General features: G+C 50.3%; 1 protein-coding gene across 1 annotated transcript in view; it reads right to left on the reverse strand.

Moving 5' to 3' along the window:
- Ksr1 (kinase suppressor of ras 1) overlaps positions 1 to 14,387 on the reverse strand; it is a gene marked incomplete at its 3' end in the record, with an annotated part of 130,290 nt that extends 115,903 nt beyond the window's left edge. The window contains exon 1 of the mRNA XM_023719848.1: positions 13,948 to 14,387. Coding sequence (XP_023575616.1) covers positions 13,948 to 14,187 — 240 coding nt within the window. The remainder of the gene's footprint in view (positions 1 to 13,947) is intronic.
- Positions 14,388 to 16,971: the final 2,584 nt, after the last annotated feature.

Below are 16,971 nucleotides of genomic sequence, written 5' to 3' on the forward strand. Positions count from 1 at the left end.
CTCCTCAACCAGGAACCACCCACCTCAAGCTCTACCTACCTTTGCTGCTAATTCAGGTTTCAATATTCTGCTATTTTGTCCATCTGGCAGCTCTGTGGTACGTTTCTTCAAACAGTAAGATCAAGGAAATCCTTTCAAACTCTTTTCTACCCAGCATTACTTTGTCCAAAATGATAAGCAAAAAAAAAAAAAAAACTTTCTGATCTCTTTCTGTCCCAAGGCCCAAAGTCAAGTGGATTTCTGAGGGGTGTCAGTAAAACACAAATGTGAATTCAGGTAATTTGAGATTCTAACACCTGGTCCCTCCTGGGCCTTATTTCTTCATCCATAAAGTAGACTCATAAAGCCATCATGACTGAAGAGTTTACTGAGAAAACTCCTGTAACAAGCTTGCTGTATTGAAACTGGTCAGGTCTGTCTCAGGTTACCCATAAGTGTAGAAGGCAAGAGTGGGAACCCTCAGTTACTCTATTCCCAGGACCTGGCCTTCTCTTCCCTAGAAAAAGCTCATACACAAAGAATCCAAGAAACTGGTTAACTCTGGCCAAAGTGACCCCCAATTCAATAGTATTCACGAGCCCTGTAACTTATGAGTTAGTCTACATCCTCCAAAATGGCAGCCAGCATCTTCCATGAGGCCCACCTCCTAGAACTGCCACAAGACCCACACTTCAAGTGAATACATTCTAGGCCATTCCAGAAGCATCCATAAATATCCACTTGGACCTCAGGCTCCCTCTGCTCACTCTAAAGAGGAAAGCCAAGAAAGTATAATGTCCCCAAGCCTGTATTCCCACCAAAAGCCACAGCAGACTATCCTCAGTCAGGCAAGAGCTGGGCAGCACAGAGCAGCCCACGAAGAAGCAAGGGGGTTTCCCACACCTACTCCTCAAGCTTGTTTCCCATAACTGGGTGCCAGACACACCTAAGCTCAGCAATCCCACATCTGAGCTGGCAACCTCAGTTCCCAGCCCCCTGCCCTGGCCCAGGTCCTGGGTGCCCCAAACTGGGCTGGGACTGCCAAAGCTTGCACCAGAGAACTGAGTTTCAGTCACCACGTTACCACAGTGAGGCCGGCAGCCTAGAGAGCAGTTCCCAAGCCACTGCACACCTCGGCACAGAGATGAGTCAGCTGTGAGTTCACAGCTCACGGCACCTTCTGAGTTTGCTCATCCACAGACTCCCCCGCGAGGCTGAGTTTCTAGAGCACCTCTGCCCAACAACAGCACCTGCCACGTCGAGGTGGGGGGACATACCTTCCTGCTCTCGCTGTGTCCCAGGCACCTTTCTACTCCTCGAGGACTTGGGGATTACTTCTGGCTCCAGACTCTCCGAGAAGGAGGCCTGTCCCCATCACCCCAGCTGAAAGGGTGACCTCCTCTTCACCCTGCCACTCTCTACCCTGAGGCCAGCTGTTCTGTCCCACACTTTTCTCTGCCTACTGGCTCATCTTTCTTCTTCCACTAAGGGGACAGACAGCTCTTTCCCTGCTTTTTTTTTTTTTTTTTTCCCCCAGGGGGGGGGGGGGGGAAGGACCTTGCGCTTGTCAGGCAAGTGCAAGTGCTTATCCTACTGAGCTATCTCCCCAGCCCACCTGCTGCTCTTTCCCTGCTGCCTAAGACCATGCCTGGCACAAAGCAGAGGCTAAAAGAATAGTTGCTGAATGAATGAAAGACAGAAGAGAGAAACAAACAGTAAAGCAGGATGCAGAATAATTATCAAGGCCAAAAAAAATTAAAAATAGGGGAGGGAGTGGGAAAGGAAAAAGAAAGACATAAGGACCAAACAGGATCATAAGGCCTATGTAAACCGCGCAGGGTGGTGAATGCCTGTAATCCTAGCATGGGACAGGAGTACTGTTGGGAGCTCAAGGCCAACCGAGCTACTCATGAATTCAGGGCCAGCCTGAACTATATAGTGAGACCCTTTCTGGGAGGAAAAAAAAAAAAAAAACAAAAACAGCAAATAGTTTAGCAATTCTCTCTGGCTTTGTCTTATACACACACACACACCTACACACCTACACACACACACACACACACACACACACACACTCCATGTTCCTTGACCCAGTAATTCCACTCCTAGAAATTACTCCAAGAAAATGAACTCAGAATAGGAACAAAAACAAAGGGTACCTGTATAAAGATGATTCCAGTCACACTGTTTACAAAAACAGAAATGGGGAAATAATCCAAACACCCAAAGCAACAGAAATACTTTTTTAGAATAATGCCAAATGAGAGGAGTTTTTAAAAAAATATTGAACTCCTTCTAAGTATCAGGCAGTATCCTACACACTTTTCCTATCTTGGTAGCTCCTTGAAAAAATCCACTATAGACAGGCGTGGTAGTACACACCTGTAATCCCAGCAGTCAGGAGGCTGAGGCAGGAAGATCACTGTGAGTTCGAGACCAGCCTGGGCTACAAAGTGAGCTCAAGGCCAACCTGAACTGCATAGCAGACCCTGTCTCAAAAAAGACACACACACACACACACACACACACACACAGGAATCCAAGATAAACCTTCTAGCTTCATTCCCTCTTCACTAACAAGAAACGTGAGGATCAGAGAACTAAGGAACATGTCCAAGGTCCCAGAACTAACAAGGCAAGAGTCAGATGGAAAATTGTGGGGTCCCCCTCCCTGCGTCACCCCACACACTCTGCCACCTCCACTGCAGCTGCGATGTGGTCCTTCCCCTAAGTACATCATGACTGGGTCAGGGGCTCACACATGGAGACTTGAACAGCCAGTAAAGGCAGCAGAGCCCCTGAAATAAATAAAAAACGGCCCAGAGAAAAGCACTCCTGAGAGGGTCAAGCAAGCGACAGCAAAACTTGGCTGCAGCAAGGACCGAGTAGAACTACGCACCAGCACCGCAGAGGGGAAGGAAGGCCCTTGCAGGGTGCTGGGTCACATCGCGGACCCCTGCCGAAATGATGATGCCGAAGCACCTGCCTACCACGCAGAGACAGCACTCCCTGGGGCCCACACAGCTCTCTCCAGATGTTGGCTGGATGCTGGGTTCTGCTGTGGACAAAGCAATGAGAAAAAGCAGAGAAGCCAGAGAGCCACATGGAAGGGGGATGGGACAGTGCGCAGATGCAGCGGGAGACCAGGTGGAGCAGCTTCGGGGTGGGGCCCAAAGCCACCTTTTCAAAGGAAAAGGAGAGACTCCTCCTGTCTACTCCAACAGGTCTACCTCTGCCTGGACCTCCTTGGGTCTCTGCTTCTTGGAGACCAACTATCCAGGGCCACTCTTCTTGAGAGTGACTTCCACACAGCGATGTGCGAGATGACCTGTCCGTTAACAAAGTCCAAGAGAAAATGCAAGGTGCAAAACAAACCCAAGCAGGGTGGTGCCATGTGGCTGTCATCACAGCTCTGGCAGGAGGCAGCTGGAGGATCACGGCCCGAGCAACTTACTAAGGACCCCAGCTCAGAAACAAGAAAATAAATGTAAACTCTTACCTGAGCGCATCATCTAAAGAATCTCCAGGGCTGGGGAGACAGCTCAATAGAATAAGCGCTTGCCTGGCAAGCTCAAGGGCCTGAGTTCAACCCCTGGTTCCACCAAAAGAAAAAGTTCCTTTGTGTTTGAGACTGGGCATGGTGGCAAATGCCTGTAATCCCAGCTCTTGGGAGGCTGTGAACAGGCAGATCACTACAAGTCTGATCTAGTAGTGACACCCTGAACACCCTGTAGACACTTCCCCCCCCACCAAAAAAAAGTCCAGCACCCAGCCTTGGCTCCGGATTGCTCTCTAGAACCCAATGTTCCACCCTAGTTAGGCCTCTCCCCACTGCACCCCCAGCACTAGGGATTGAATCCAGGGCCTTTGCCTGAGCTACAATCCTAGCCCTTTTTAAATTTATTTTGAAAATTTTGAGACAGGGTCTCAGTGAGCTATCTAGGCAGGGCTTGGAGAGGACTGGCAAGTTCAGGTCCCATGTGGGCGACCTAACAAGACCTTGTCTCAAAATAAAAAATGTTCAAAAGGACCAGGACCATGGCTCAGTGGTACAGCACTCCTGGGCTCACCCTCAGTGCTGCCAAAGAAAAGTTTATCCTCTCCTAATAGATTTTCCAGTTGGAAGACAAAAGCATTTGCTTATTCGTCTTGGGTGCTTTAGACAGGTACACATTATGTCTGTCCAGGTCCAAGTGGCTGCTCAGTCTGCCCTTAGCCGTGGGACTACACCCCTCTGCACCTCAGTTCTCCATCTGTAGAATGGGGATCAGGAGAATTCCTTCCTCCCAGGACTGCTGCAAGGGGCACACGCACTATAAAGCTCCTAACAAGAAGGCCTGCCGGGCGCAGCTCACAGTAAATGTCAGCCTTCCTGACACGTCCGTCTGATTGCTAACAAGTACAGATGGGCGTTTTGGAAACCACACATCCATTTGACTCAGTGATCTGGAGAAGATGAAAAGGGGCAGAAGTAACTGTGTAATTCGGAAACCTCAGGCAGGGGTGTGGGAGCCCCAACTCTAGCACCCTGGGAGCAGAGCCCTGGTCCGGAGCAGGGCAGCAGCCCAGGCCTCTGCCGGCCGGCCGGCTAGCCAGCCAGGGGACAGAAAAAGCTCCGCCTCCCAAAAAGCCACCACCAGCAACAGGAAGCTGCTTCCCTTCCTCTCCCTTCAGAGGCAGCATTTCCTATTTTGTTTTAAAAAGCATTCCTTGTCTGCAGCCCAGCCTTACCCTCCCCTCCGGCCCAGGCTCCAGCACACCCACTGCTGGCTGCAAGGCTCTGGCCTTGTTTTCTGCCCACCACAGAGTTGTGAAGTTCCGGACAGACCCCAGCACAGCCTGCTCCAGCACCAACTAAACGCACCCAGGCCGGGAGGCAACGTGTGCCCTGGCTCCAGGCGGGCAGACCTCTCTGGGCACATTTTCCTCCTCTTGTGGGAAGGACTGACTGAACCTCGTCCTTCCATGCTAGCGCAGTACCTGAAAGTGTCTGCTGCACTTTGTAAGGTACCTCCCTCAGAAAAAGGGAACTTCCAGCTAAGTCTGCAGAAACACCAGCCTCTCCTCTACCGGTCCCAATGGGCCTACAAACTCAAAAGGACCTCTGCTTCGTTAAAACTGAAAACACGAACAACCCTGGAATGCCAGTACTCTGGGAGGCTAAGGCAGGAGGATCGAGTTTAAACCTAGCCTGAGCAACTTCATGAGGCCCTGGCCTGAAAATAAAAAAGGGAGCAGGGTGCTCACTCAGTGCTAACAACAGCTGTGGGTCCAAGCCCTGTAACCATAATCAATTCAGCAGTGGCTGAAATGGGTCTCTCCCCTGACTCATGAGTAAGGCAGTGTTTCTCCAATTATGTTCAGTAGGAGAAAAGGCTCCCAAGGATGCATGGCATTAGGACCCCTGGCTCCTGGACTTCTCAGGACCTTGGAAACACAAATCCTCATCCTCAGGATGCTCCAGGAGGTAGCTGGCAGATGCCACACACTGTCAACTCGCTGAAGCCTCCTTCATGGGCAGCATCTTGCACAATGTCAGTGTGGGGACAGTCCCTTGACGTTCTTTCAGGCCTACTGTGGCAGGCACTAGGTACCCATTAAGTGAGAATACTGGGTCACTCTTTAAAAACTGCCTGTAACTTAGTTTTTCCTTATCAGCAAAAACCTGTGTCACCCTGAGTGCCACTGGTCCTTCTCATCCATGTTAAAACTAACCCCAGGGGCCTGGGAGATGGCTCAGTAGAATAAGCGTTTCCCTGGCAAGAGCAAGGGTCTGAGTTCAATACCTGGTTCCGAAAAAAAAAAAAAAAAACTAACCTCAAATTAACTGGCTACACTGGCACAGTATTCAAAACTTCTAGGTGGCACGTAGAGGGAAGGCCAGCCACCTTATAAGCAGTTCTCTCCAGATCTGCAGAGAGCAAAACACTCATGATCAATCTGTTGCCAAGATGAGTCCAGTTTCCTAATCAGAGCTGGCCTTGTCCACATAGTGCAGATTTTATTTTCCTCTTTCTTTAAACTTTAAATAAGTCAATTTATTCTTCCCATTATTCTGAGTGTAGAAAGACATGAAAAAAAGATTTGAAAAAGGTTTGAAAAATAGAAGAAAACCAACCAGTAAACAGGATGACACCAGCTGAGTTATGTGCAAACACAACCCACCCAGTAAAAACACACTGCAGCCCAAGTGCAGGACCACAGGAAAAATACAGATGTGTAGAAATACAGGTTTGATACACGGTGGTCATGGCAGTTTGACTAGACTTTTTCAATACAGGTCAGAAACAGGTGCAGCTGGGAATAAATGACAAACCATTATTAATCTCAATATCTTTTCCCAGAGCATCTTCTGCATCTCCACACACCTGGAAATGGGGCAAAAACTAAGATGGACACCAAGAGATTCAGAAAGACTGACCGACTGGAAGCAACGAGAATTCATAACATTCACTTGACAGCAAAACCAACAACAATGGATGGGCGCACAGAATGCAAACTCTGCATGAACTTCCAAGACAAATGCCAGCACTTACAGGAGTGAAGGTCTCCAGGGAATCTCAGTGGAAGAAGTTCCTAAAAGTACACAGTCAGGGCCAGGCATGGTGGCATGTGCCTGTAATCCCAGCGCTCTGGGAGGTTGAAGCAGGAAGACCACGAATTTGAACCCAGTCTAGGCAACTTAGTAAGTCCTTATCTAAAAAAAGTTTTATAAAGAGAGGTAGAGGATGGGGGGTATGTGATGTACAGGTACAAATTCTCTATGATGAATGTGATCATTAACATATATATCCATAATGTACCAATAAAATCTAATGGTTAAAAAAAAATTTTTTATAATGTCACGCATGATGATGCATGCCTATCATCCCAGCACCTGGGAAGCTGACGCAGGACGACTGCTGTGTTTGAGGCCAGCCTGGACTACATAGCGAATTCAAAGCCAGCCTGAACTACACAGCAAGATCCTGTCTCAAAAACAAATAAACAAAAAAGGGGCCTTGGGATGTAGTTCATGGTAAAGGCCTGATTCCATCTCAGTACCACTGCCAAAAATGTAGTGAGGGCCAAAGGTAGTTCATTCAGTCTGAGCCAGGCCAACCCACAGGATATTCCAGGAGGCACTCCAAGAACTGTCCAGCCCTCAGGGTCCCTCAGATACTAGACGGAGCTGGGAAAGCAAACGGAGAGGGGACCTGGCAGGCCGCTGCGTCCCTGTCTCTGGAGGATCTGGCTCCTGGTTCAGGGCTCCTGTATGGGCCACTTTTTAGTTTTCTCTAAGGTTTCTGGTTGCATCTGTCTTCTGTCTCCTCACCTGTAGGGGAAGCCAGATGGAAAGGCAAACCCAGGTCCTCCACAGCCCTTAGGAGCCCTCAGCTCTACTAAGTCAACTCCAAATCCAGGCACCCCAAAGAGTTCTCTGGACAATATTTGTAGTTAACAAACAGAGGCTACAGATAAATTCATGAGGCTCAAGTGATCAAAACTTCACTGTATGATTGCACTGTACAGAAGGAGACAGAGACCCCCAAATCCAGCCTCCCACTCAACTCAAGGGGACACCCCTTTCCTTTCCTACAGGCAACCACAAAACTAGAGCCCACAATTCCTGATACATAACTCCAAACTTCAGACACAAGCAATTGCAAAGCTAGAAACTCTAACTCCTAACACAAATCCCAGACCCTCAGCCACTAGGTCATGTCCCATCTCTTATTCAAACCCCGGGCCTTCAAGACAGCTAAGGATACTACAGCAAAGATAAATGCAGATCCTGGCATTCCTGCCGAGATGGGGAGCAGGGACAGGATGGGGACAGGCACTACACCAATTTACATTATGCTCTAAAGGTTCTAAACAGATGCATATTAAATGTGTTTATATACCAGCAAATTTTACTATCAGAATAATGCTCATTACAGTATATCAGGAAAAAAACCACTATGAATAGAAGAATTATGGTCTGATCACATAATACAACGCACATGTGCTAACACAGACAGAAGGGCCAGCGAGATAGCTCAGTGGTCTAAAGCTCCTGCTTAGGCAAGCTTAGGCAGGCATAGGGCACCGTGGTTCAATCCCCATGCCAGCCCCACCCTCAGGGCGGGATGAGACGGCCAAAAAAAAACACTAACAGAAGATATTTATAAGGTAACATCCTGAGTATGTTCCCCAAATACATGCATGCAAATCTGTGCATAAACACAGAGGTAAGAAAGATTCTAAGACTATTCAGCAAATGTTCACAGGAATCAACTTTAAGAGGTGGCATTATGGGTGATTTTTGTTGTCCTCCCCCTTACATTTTCTTTTTAGAAAAAAATATATATTATTATGTATTTTTAATATTTGAATTAAAAATCCAAAGTTAAAAGTGTACTTCTTATCAAAAGAACTGTTCAGAAAGAATAAGAGAGGCAGCCATTAAAAAAATTATGAGTAAGTTGATCTGTAGGCAGCTTCTCATTTCTCAGAATGAGCTGAGCTCGGGGCCAACTGCATCACCGCCTGCCACCAGCCCTGTCTATGAGGATGTGCTGGGTGGACATGAGGGAAGCAGCCCCACGCCCAAACTCACAAGCTGCCGGTGTGGTGGAGCAAGGCCACTAGGGCCTCCTGGACCAGCCCTTTTGGTGACCAGCCAGTTCCTTAGCATCCACAGCATGACTTCAACCAGAATCCCTACCAACCCAGCAGCGTGGTTTCTACAGCCACTGCAGAGTTCTCAAGACCAGTCAAGCCACAACCAACTACCTGCTAACTTGGGCTCTTCATCCCTCAGAGCCACGATTTTTCTTCAACCCAGGAGGCGAAACCTCATGGGGTCACTGTACACATCCGATAGGGTAGCACATGCCAAGAGCCTGGCAGAGCCCTCCACTCAGAACAGGGGACCGAGAATGTTTCTCACCCCACACAGGCCCTGTGTTGGCCAAGGTCATTCCCTCAACCCCAAGCACACCTTGTAGCTTTTCCTGTGATCTGACTGCAAAGAGACTTCAACCAGCCTGCCCTGAAAGGATGTCCCTTCTAAAAAAGCACAGCTTAGCTAGAGACTTGGCCATGGGCTTTGCTACCTCCCCACAGTACTGCAGACACTGTCACTGAAGGCCAACCCTTTTGCATGTCCCCTCTCCAAACCACAGTGGTGGGCAGGGCCACTAGAGGTCTGCTGCAAAATGCTGCCTTCCAGGACCTGAGGGAGGGTCTTGGGTTCGACCTTGGTATCATGGAAGGAAGGGGGACACTTGAGAATTCCATCCGAGGTGAAAGCGGACACCAAAAGGGACAACACTGAGGCTCCGTGCCCCTTCAGGAACAACTGAGTTTGCTCAGGCAGAGGGCTTAAACTGAGGTGGAGAACACCATACACCAGTGATGGCGAACCTTACAGAGTTCTCAATAATAACAGCCACCTGAGGCATGCATCCATAGATTCACCATCACTGACACACACCACTTGGGTAGCCAGATCAGAAAAGGAAACCAAAAAAAAGAAAAAAGGAAACCAGGTTTTGATCTCAGCTCTGCAGGGGACATGTGACTTGGGAGAGGTCACCAAGACCTCAGGAGGATTTCCCACCGAACCAGGAGGCTGGGCTGCCCAAAAGTTCAACAGGATTCAAAATGCAAGGAATCCTACTCCTGAGCCTCAGAGAGCCACAGCACTGGAGGCACCGCTCTCTACCTGCCAGGCTCCCATCCCACCTCAGAAACTCACCCGGACAGCTGCTGGCTGGCAGCTCAGTAAGCATCACCAGTAAACAAAGGTCACCCAGTGCCCACACATTTACTTGTGTCCCAGGGACCTGACCTGAGGATGTGGGCAGCCCTCTCCATGTCCAGCAGTGCTGAGCCTGACGCTGGAGCGCAGAGGGACAACATAAGGAGAGCTCAGGTCTTCACACAGAAGGCTCTCACCTCTCTGCATTCCGGGTGAGAAGCAGGGTCAAGGACCAAGCAACCACAGAGCTCCCTGGGCACCTCCTGGCTCCAGGGCAACTGATCTGGGAAGCAGCCAAAGCTACTTACTAGAGTCCTCCAGTGTCGCCTTCCAGCAAGGCCTCATGAGCACAGCCCCTAGGGGTACCCTCCTCTAGGTCCACTTGCACAAGCACAGGTCAGGAGACCAGAGGGAATTGAGCCTTTCTTTGAGAAGGGCTGGTGGGTTAACAGAAAAGAGCATGTTACAACGCACCCCAAAAGCCAATCCTGGGGAGGTGACGTGAGCATCTGCTTTTTGCACGCCCATCTCCCAGCTGGCACAGATGGGATCCACAGAGAATGAAAGCCTGAAACGGCTTGGGTGGGCCCCGCCGTGAGGCAGGCCAGGTGTCCTTCGGCAAGCACAGCTGGGGAACGGGAGCCTCTCTACTTGCCTCATGGAATTCTCAGACCCCTAGGAGGGTCTAATGAGAACAGGGCACCAGGTTCTGCAAGGATGAAGTAGCCCCATGAGTTCTTCTACAGATTTAACCCTGGCTTCTGGCTATGTCCCCCTCTCCCCTTCCCTCTAGAGAAGGAAAATGTGTGTGTACTGATGAAGGCTGGGGCATTGCCAGGAAATCCCAGATCAAGAGGGGACCAGCGCACCATGGAGTACACAGGAAGCAAACATTTGAACTTGGCTCTTTCTGCCCCTTTCAGTCCAAGCTGGATGGCTCGCAGAGGACAGACTCCTGCTCACCATCACAATCTGGGGTCTTGAGCAACAGCAGCCTGTCCCTGGTCCAGACCTTCCATGGGATAGCTCACATGCTGCTTCTCCCATGAAGTGTTCATGTAATGAGGGCCAGAATGGGCTGAGGTTCCTAAGGTTCTGTAAGATGTCTAATGTCACGCAAGCCAGGCCCCATGGCCAGACCCCTCTTCAAAGGCCAAGAATCCCATGTTGCAAGCTCAGTCTCTGGGGACCCTACCCAGTGTACATAAGGAGCCTGCAAAGGAGCAATGAAAGCAAGAGGCCCTGCCACAGCCGCCTGCCTGACCTCTTCCTTGCTGCTGGGGGTGAGCCACACCCAACCAGCCTGCTGGGATGCTTCCCAGCCTGTGTCATCCACATCTAGGAAATCAGAGCCAGCTGCAGAAATTCCTCCTCCGAAATATGCCCTGGGGAGTGAATGCCTGTGGGCACTCCCCAGGGATAGTTTATAGGCAGAACCTTAGTACTCATAGCACACACCAAGAAACTGACTGATATGGTCATAAGAAGTAAGCGGTCCTCCCCATTTTACAGACTAGGAGCTTGATAGACATCTCGGGACCTTTCTCAGGTCACATGCACAACCAGGACTAATTTCAAAGCTGTGTGTTTTCTGTTCACCACACTGTTCCTATGGTCAAAGGATCTCAAGTTCAAGATCAACCAGGCCAGCTTAGCAAGATTCTGTCTCTAAATAAATAAATAAATAAATAAATAAAGGGCTAGGGCCAGACATGGTGGTGCACTCCCATGATCCCAGCACTCAAAAGGCCAAGGCAAGAGTCTGAGGTCAGGCTAGGCTACACAGTGAGTTCAAGGCCAATCTGAACTACATAGTGAGATCCTGTCTCAAAAAACAAAAAAAAAAAAAAAAAAAAAGAGAGAGAGAAAAGAAAGGAAAGGGAAATGAAAGAAAAGGCAAGACTGGATTATGCAGCTCAGTGTAAAGGCCTTGGGTTTAATCTACAGTACTGGGGAGAGAATATAAGATTCTTATAGTAATAAATTTGCCTCCTGCTTTATCAGTCCAGTAAATCGGGACTTTAGAACTGTTCTAAATGGGGAGTGGCAACACATGCCTGCACCAAGCACTTAGAAGACTGAGAGATAGGAGGAGCACCAGGAGTTCAAACCCAATCTGAGCTACATTACACAGTGAGTTCAAGGCCAGTCTGAACTACATAGCAAGACCCCTATCCCAAAGAAAGAAAAAAGAACTGAACTAAACAGATCATAAATGTTTAATTCAACCCACAAGCCTCTTCACTAAACTATAGAATGCAGAGCTTTAAGAGCCCTCACACTCCAACCTCCCCACTTTGTGGATGAGAGAAAAGCTTGGGGCATCCAGGATAGTGACTCACCAAACTAGCTGGTGGCAGCCCCAGGAAACTAGGTCCAAGGGTCTAAATTCCCAACTCAAACAGTAAGCAACCCAGGTCCTACCTTTTCAAGGGGTAGGGTGAGCCTGACTCCATACCAGTAGAAAGACCAGCCCAGGGGCTGGCTATTGGTCCCACACATACAGCACTAGGGCCATCAGTGACTTTCCAGCTGCCAAAGAGGACTGCTGAAACATACCCTCCGCGGGGAGGCCAGGAGGCAACAGCCTCAGAGACCCCCAACAGCTGGATGCTCTGGGAAGTCAGGCTGCCACACCCTTGTCAAAATGTACGACTCCAGAAGTCAGGATACCTGGAGGACAAGCCATCTGCAGAAAATGAACAGTAAAGGGTTCTCCTATACACATCCTGAGAGCCTTCCGAACGGCACATGGACACACCAACAGAGAGCAACCCAGAGAACAGCCAGCCCAAGAACAGAACGGTCCACCCAGACACACACTGCCGGACAATGTCCCTCCTCCTGGAACTAGGCCACAGAGGGTTAGAAACTGAACTTTGCTGGACTGTTCAGGAAAGCAGTTTCACTTGGAAAACAGCAGTACCTATGCAGAAAGGCTTTGTTGGTTTGTTTTTTTAAGAAAAACCTTAGTCCTGGTACAGCAACTGTAGAAATATATATATATATATATATATATATATATATATATATATATTACTGATTAGATTCTTCTAATGTCTCTAGCTTTGCAGCTTTAAATAAAGAAAGCCATGGGAGTCACCCCAAGCATTTTGGATCAAACAAGGATTCAGGCGTGTGGTGTGTGTGTGTGTGTGTGTGTGTGTGTGTGTGTGTGTGGAGGGAGGACTGGTCTTCTCATAATTATGGTAATCGCAGACTGGCCTTATGACAGCTGGCAGAAGCAATTAGCAATAACAAGGGGAGAGGGAGAAACAGAGGATCTAATAAAACAAAACATCCCCAGACCTACAAGAGCCCTGAGGAGGCAATATACGATGGAAGGAGGACAGCTACAAATTGGTCCTGCAATTTCAGAGGCCTCCCAATCCCCTGACAAAAGCAAGCTGGGAATGCACTAGTGTCCCTCTATTGTGTAAGGATGGGGGAGCTTCCCCTTCTGAGAACCCAACAACCCTTCTGCTAAGTCTTTTTAATGCTGCACTGCCCAGCTATAATTTGAGAGAGGAGAGCACACATATCTTATTTCTCCCTTACACACCAGGCCACCTCCACGAGAACCCCTTAAGTAGTGTCATCTTCCCACCAAAGGCTTCCATGCCCAGCATAATCCTCCCTAAGCCAAAACCCAACGTTTGTGGGGAGTACAGGGAGTTAGTGGGTAATCACACGTTGGGCAGGAATGGCTGTGGCACTGCTAAAAGAACGAACCGAACGCCTGAGCAGCAAAAATGCTATTTCAGCAAACACTTTTTGAAAAGCGGCAGACAAGACACAGAGGAAAGGGACAAGCCTGAGAGCCAGGCGTGAGGAGAAGACTGAGGGTGGCGGGTCTATGCTCACACTTCGGTGGTGCTCCCCAGTCACTCTAGCCCACAGCCGCTGGGCTGAAGCACGCGGGGAAAAGTCCAGCGCGTGACTCAGTAGGACCATGAGTCCCACGGAACCTGGAAATGAGACGTGGGCGAAAGGGGCGGGGAGGGAACCCCACACACAGGCTCCTTGTTCCACCACCCCGGTTCCCACTCCACACCCCCTACCCCAAATCCTGCCCAAGGTGAGCGCCGGCTTGGGGTCCCCACGCTGCCGCATCAGCGAGTGGAGGAAGCGTCCAAGGAGGTGACCCGGCTCCAGGATGCAACTCCGGGAAGGAGAGTACCCGGGCGTTCCTCGGGCCCAGTTCGGGTCCCGGACCCTCGGGCGCCGCGGCCCCGAATTACCTCCAGGGTCCGGATCTCCTGCTGGGTGAGGTCGTTGGACACAGCGCACTTGGTGCGCAGCCCGCGCAGGCTGCTGATGGAGATGTCGATGAGCTTTTGAAGCTGTCCGCACTGCTGCAGCGCCCGACTGGCTGCGGCCCCCGAGCCCCGGTCCGTGGCCGCCGCGGCGCCCCCGCCGCCGCCCTCCTTGCCCTCCTTCTTCTCCCCCATCGCCGCGCGGCGCAGCACCGCTCTATCCATGCCTCGGCATCGGGGCCGCGGGGGCCCGAGGCAGGAAGCCCGGGGACGCGGGCGCCTCGGCAGGGGAGCCCTGGACTGGGAAGGCTGCACGCAGAGCGCCCCTCGGCGACGCCCTAGAGGGACGCCAGCACAACCGGCCGCCTAGCCCGATCCTCCCGCAGCCCAACCTCGGCTGCAAAGCGAAAGGCGCGGCGACCCGACGGCTGCGGCTGCCGGAGTCTTTAAGCGGCGGCGGGGGGCCGGGTCAGGACCGCCGGGCATGCTGGGACTTGTAGTCCCGTCGCGCACCTGCCGCCGCCCGCGCCCCACGCAGTACCAGGAATCTCCGCTTCCAGACGACGCAAGCGAGCGGGCGGGAAGGACCCCGCCTGCAGCCCGGGAAAGGATGTTCCGCGCGGGCTCCTCCCCACTCTGAGGGGAAGCCGGGGTGCCTCGTCTCCCCGCCCCCAACCCGGCCTAGGGCTTCCCGCGACCCCCGGATGGGGCGGGGCAGCGGCCGTGGCCCCCTAGACCGAGGAAGACTGTTAACTGGCAGAGCCCTGAAGACTGGCACAATGAAGGTTGACTAGTTTTTATGTGGGTTTAGGAGCCGCCATCCTGTGGGGCTTAAAGAATTTTTCCTGGGCTAGGTGGCAGCTTGGACACGGCGAGCTCTGTGGCACCTTGCCTAACATGCATGAATCCATCCTCAACAAAAACACGCGAATGCACACGACCACGCATGCACACCCCTCGAATAGCACTTTATTGTGGATTGTCAACACCCATGAGAATGCTCAAACATGCAAAAAAGCAAAACACTTTCTTCTGAGTCCTATATACTCACCAAAATAAGCATTCCTTCCCCACTCAGGAGGCGGGCGGGAGAGCACATTGATCCTGGGAGAGCCAGGCATCCTGGGTTCAAATTCTGATTTCCCTACTGCGTGCTTCAGTATGTGACCTCAGGCAAATGATTGTATTCAGAGTGCCTGAATTTCTCTCTTGGTCAAGGTGGGTGGTACTAGGACCTACTTCATACTGTTGTGTAAAGAATAAGTCAGCACATGTACGGCACATACCTTGATTACTGGCACCATACTCACTGGGTAAATGTTAGCAAGTGTTAGTGTCTAGCCTTATACTTCTCCTAAGTAAGGCCTGGATGAGGCAGCCAACAGGTGGGGTGGCAATACTGCTAGGAACTGGTGTTTGTGCTTCCTACGCAGCATCCAAGCCCCACCCACCTGTCCCCCTCCTGGACCTCACTTCAGGTGTTCTACTATCCAACAAAACTGAAAACAAAGCTCTGATCAAAACTTCTATATCACTGTACTTTCAGCATCTCACCAAGCAGAAGAAATGATTCTCCTCTGAATTGTCCCTTGTCATCTCCTTTACTGTAGAAACCACTGGCGAATTTGTCCCTGCACCTCCTGCACAGAGCCTGGCACAGAACAGGGGCTCCATGAAGCTGTGTGCTGTCCCCTGTGCTCTTTGGGGCTATGCTATGCTGATCTCTCAGGCCGGCTGAGACCTAGGACCTGTGCAGGGCTGGGGGTGAATGGATTCCCTGGGCAGTAAGGGATTGCTGTTTGGGGCTAAAGAAGGGACAGGAGTGAGATTCAAGCACAGTATGTTAGTTCATGCTACATCTTCCTTTAATGTTATTTAACATTTCAAAACAGATTAAAGCCAGGCATGGTGGCACACACCTTTAATACCAGCACTTGGGAGGCTGAGCCAGGAGGATCCTGATTTTGAAGCTTGGCTATATTGTGAGTTCAAGGCCAGCCTGGACTACAGAATGATGGTAACTTCAAACATGCTTTTTCAAACTAACCCATGCTCTGAAGTTTTTTGTTTTTGTTTTTTAAATACTAGAGTCCCACCTCTTCCCCTCAAGAATCACAGATCCAGCCAAGTGTAGAGGCACATGCTTGTCGTCTGAGCACAAGAGGATCACAAATTTGAGCCCAGCCTGGGAAATTAACATCTCAGTGAAACCCTGTTTCAATCAACCAAAGGACTAGAGGTGTAGCTCAGTATGAAGGCCCTGGGTTTGATTCCCGGTACCACAAAGAGAACAAGTCACTTATCTACCCCTTCCTCAATCTGTAACAGGGTCCCCTGTACCATATTTACGACTCAACCCTATTACCTTAGCCCCACCCCACCCCTTGCAGCAGCAAAGTAACTACCCTGAAAGAGAAACTTAAACTGTAGATCTCAAACTCTAACGTGTACGGGCATTACCTGGAGAGGACGTTATTCCCTAGAAGGAGAAGCCCTGTCTCTTTAGTTTCTTATTTCCTATTCCTTTTTATTTGTTTTTGGTTTTTGAGACAGGGTCTCACTATGTAGTCCAGGCTGGCCTCATGCTTATGGCAATCCTCCTGCCTCGGCCTCCCAAGTGCTGAGATTACAGGAATGTGCCACCACATCCAGCTCCTACTCCTTTAGGGGGCCTAAATTCTCAAGTGGTGTTAATGCTGCTACTGCATTTTATTTATTTATTTTGGCGGAACCAGGGATTGAACTCAGGCCCTTGCGCTTGCCAGGGAAGTGCTTATTCCACTGAGCCATCTCCCCAGCCCAGCTACTGCAATTTAGACTACACTTTAGAAGCCATGGTGCAGCAGGTCAGTGGGCCCAAGAACTACTCAAAGGTCTAACCACAGCTCTGGTCAGAACTTAGTTCCTGGTCAACACCTATTCATGTACTTAAGGTAGGGGGCCTCTCAGGCCACATAGTGCAGGAAGCCACATCCTGAGAAAGGTTGCTGTCAGCCTGTGGCATCCACA

Source organism: Octodon degus, unplaced genomic scaffold (assembly GCF_000260255.1).
Source record: "Octodon degus isolate 3935 unplaced genomic scaffold, OctDeg1.0 scaffold00072, whole genome shotgun sequence".
In the NCBI taxonomy this organism is placed as follows: domain Eukaryota; kingdom Metazoa; phylum Chordata; class Mammalia; order Rodentia; family Octodontidae; genus Octodon; species Octodon degus.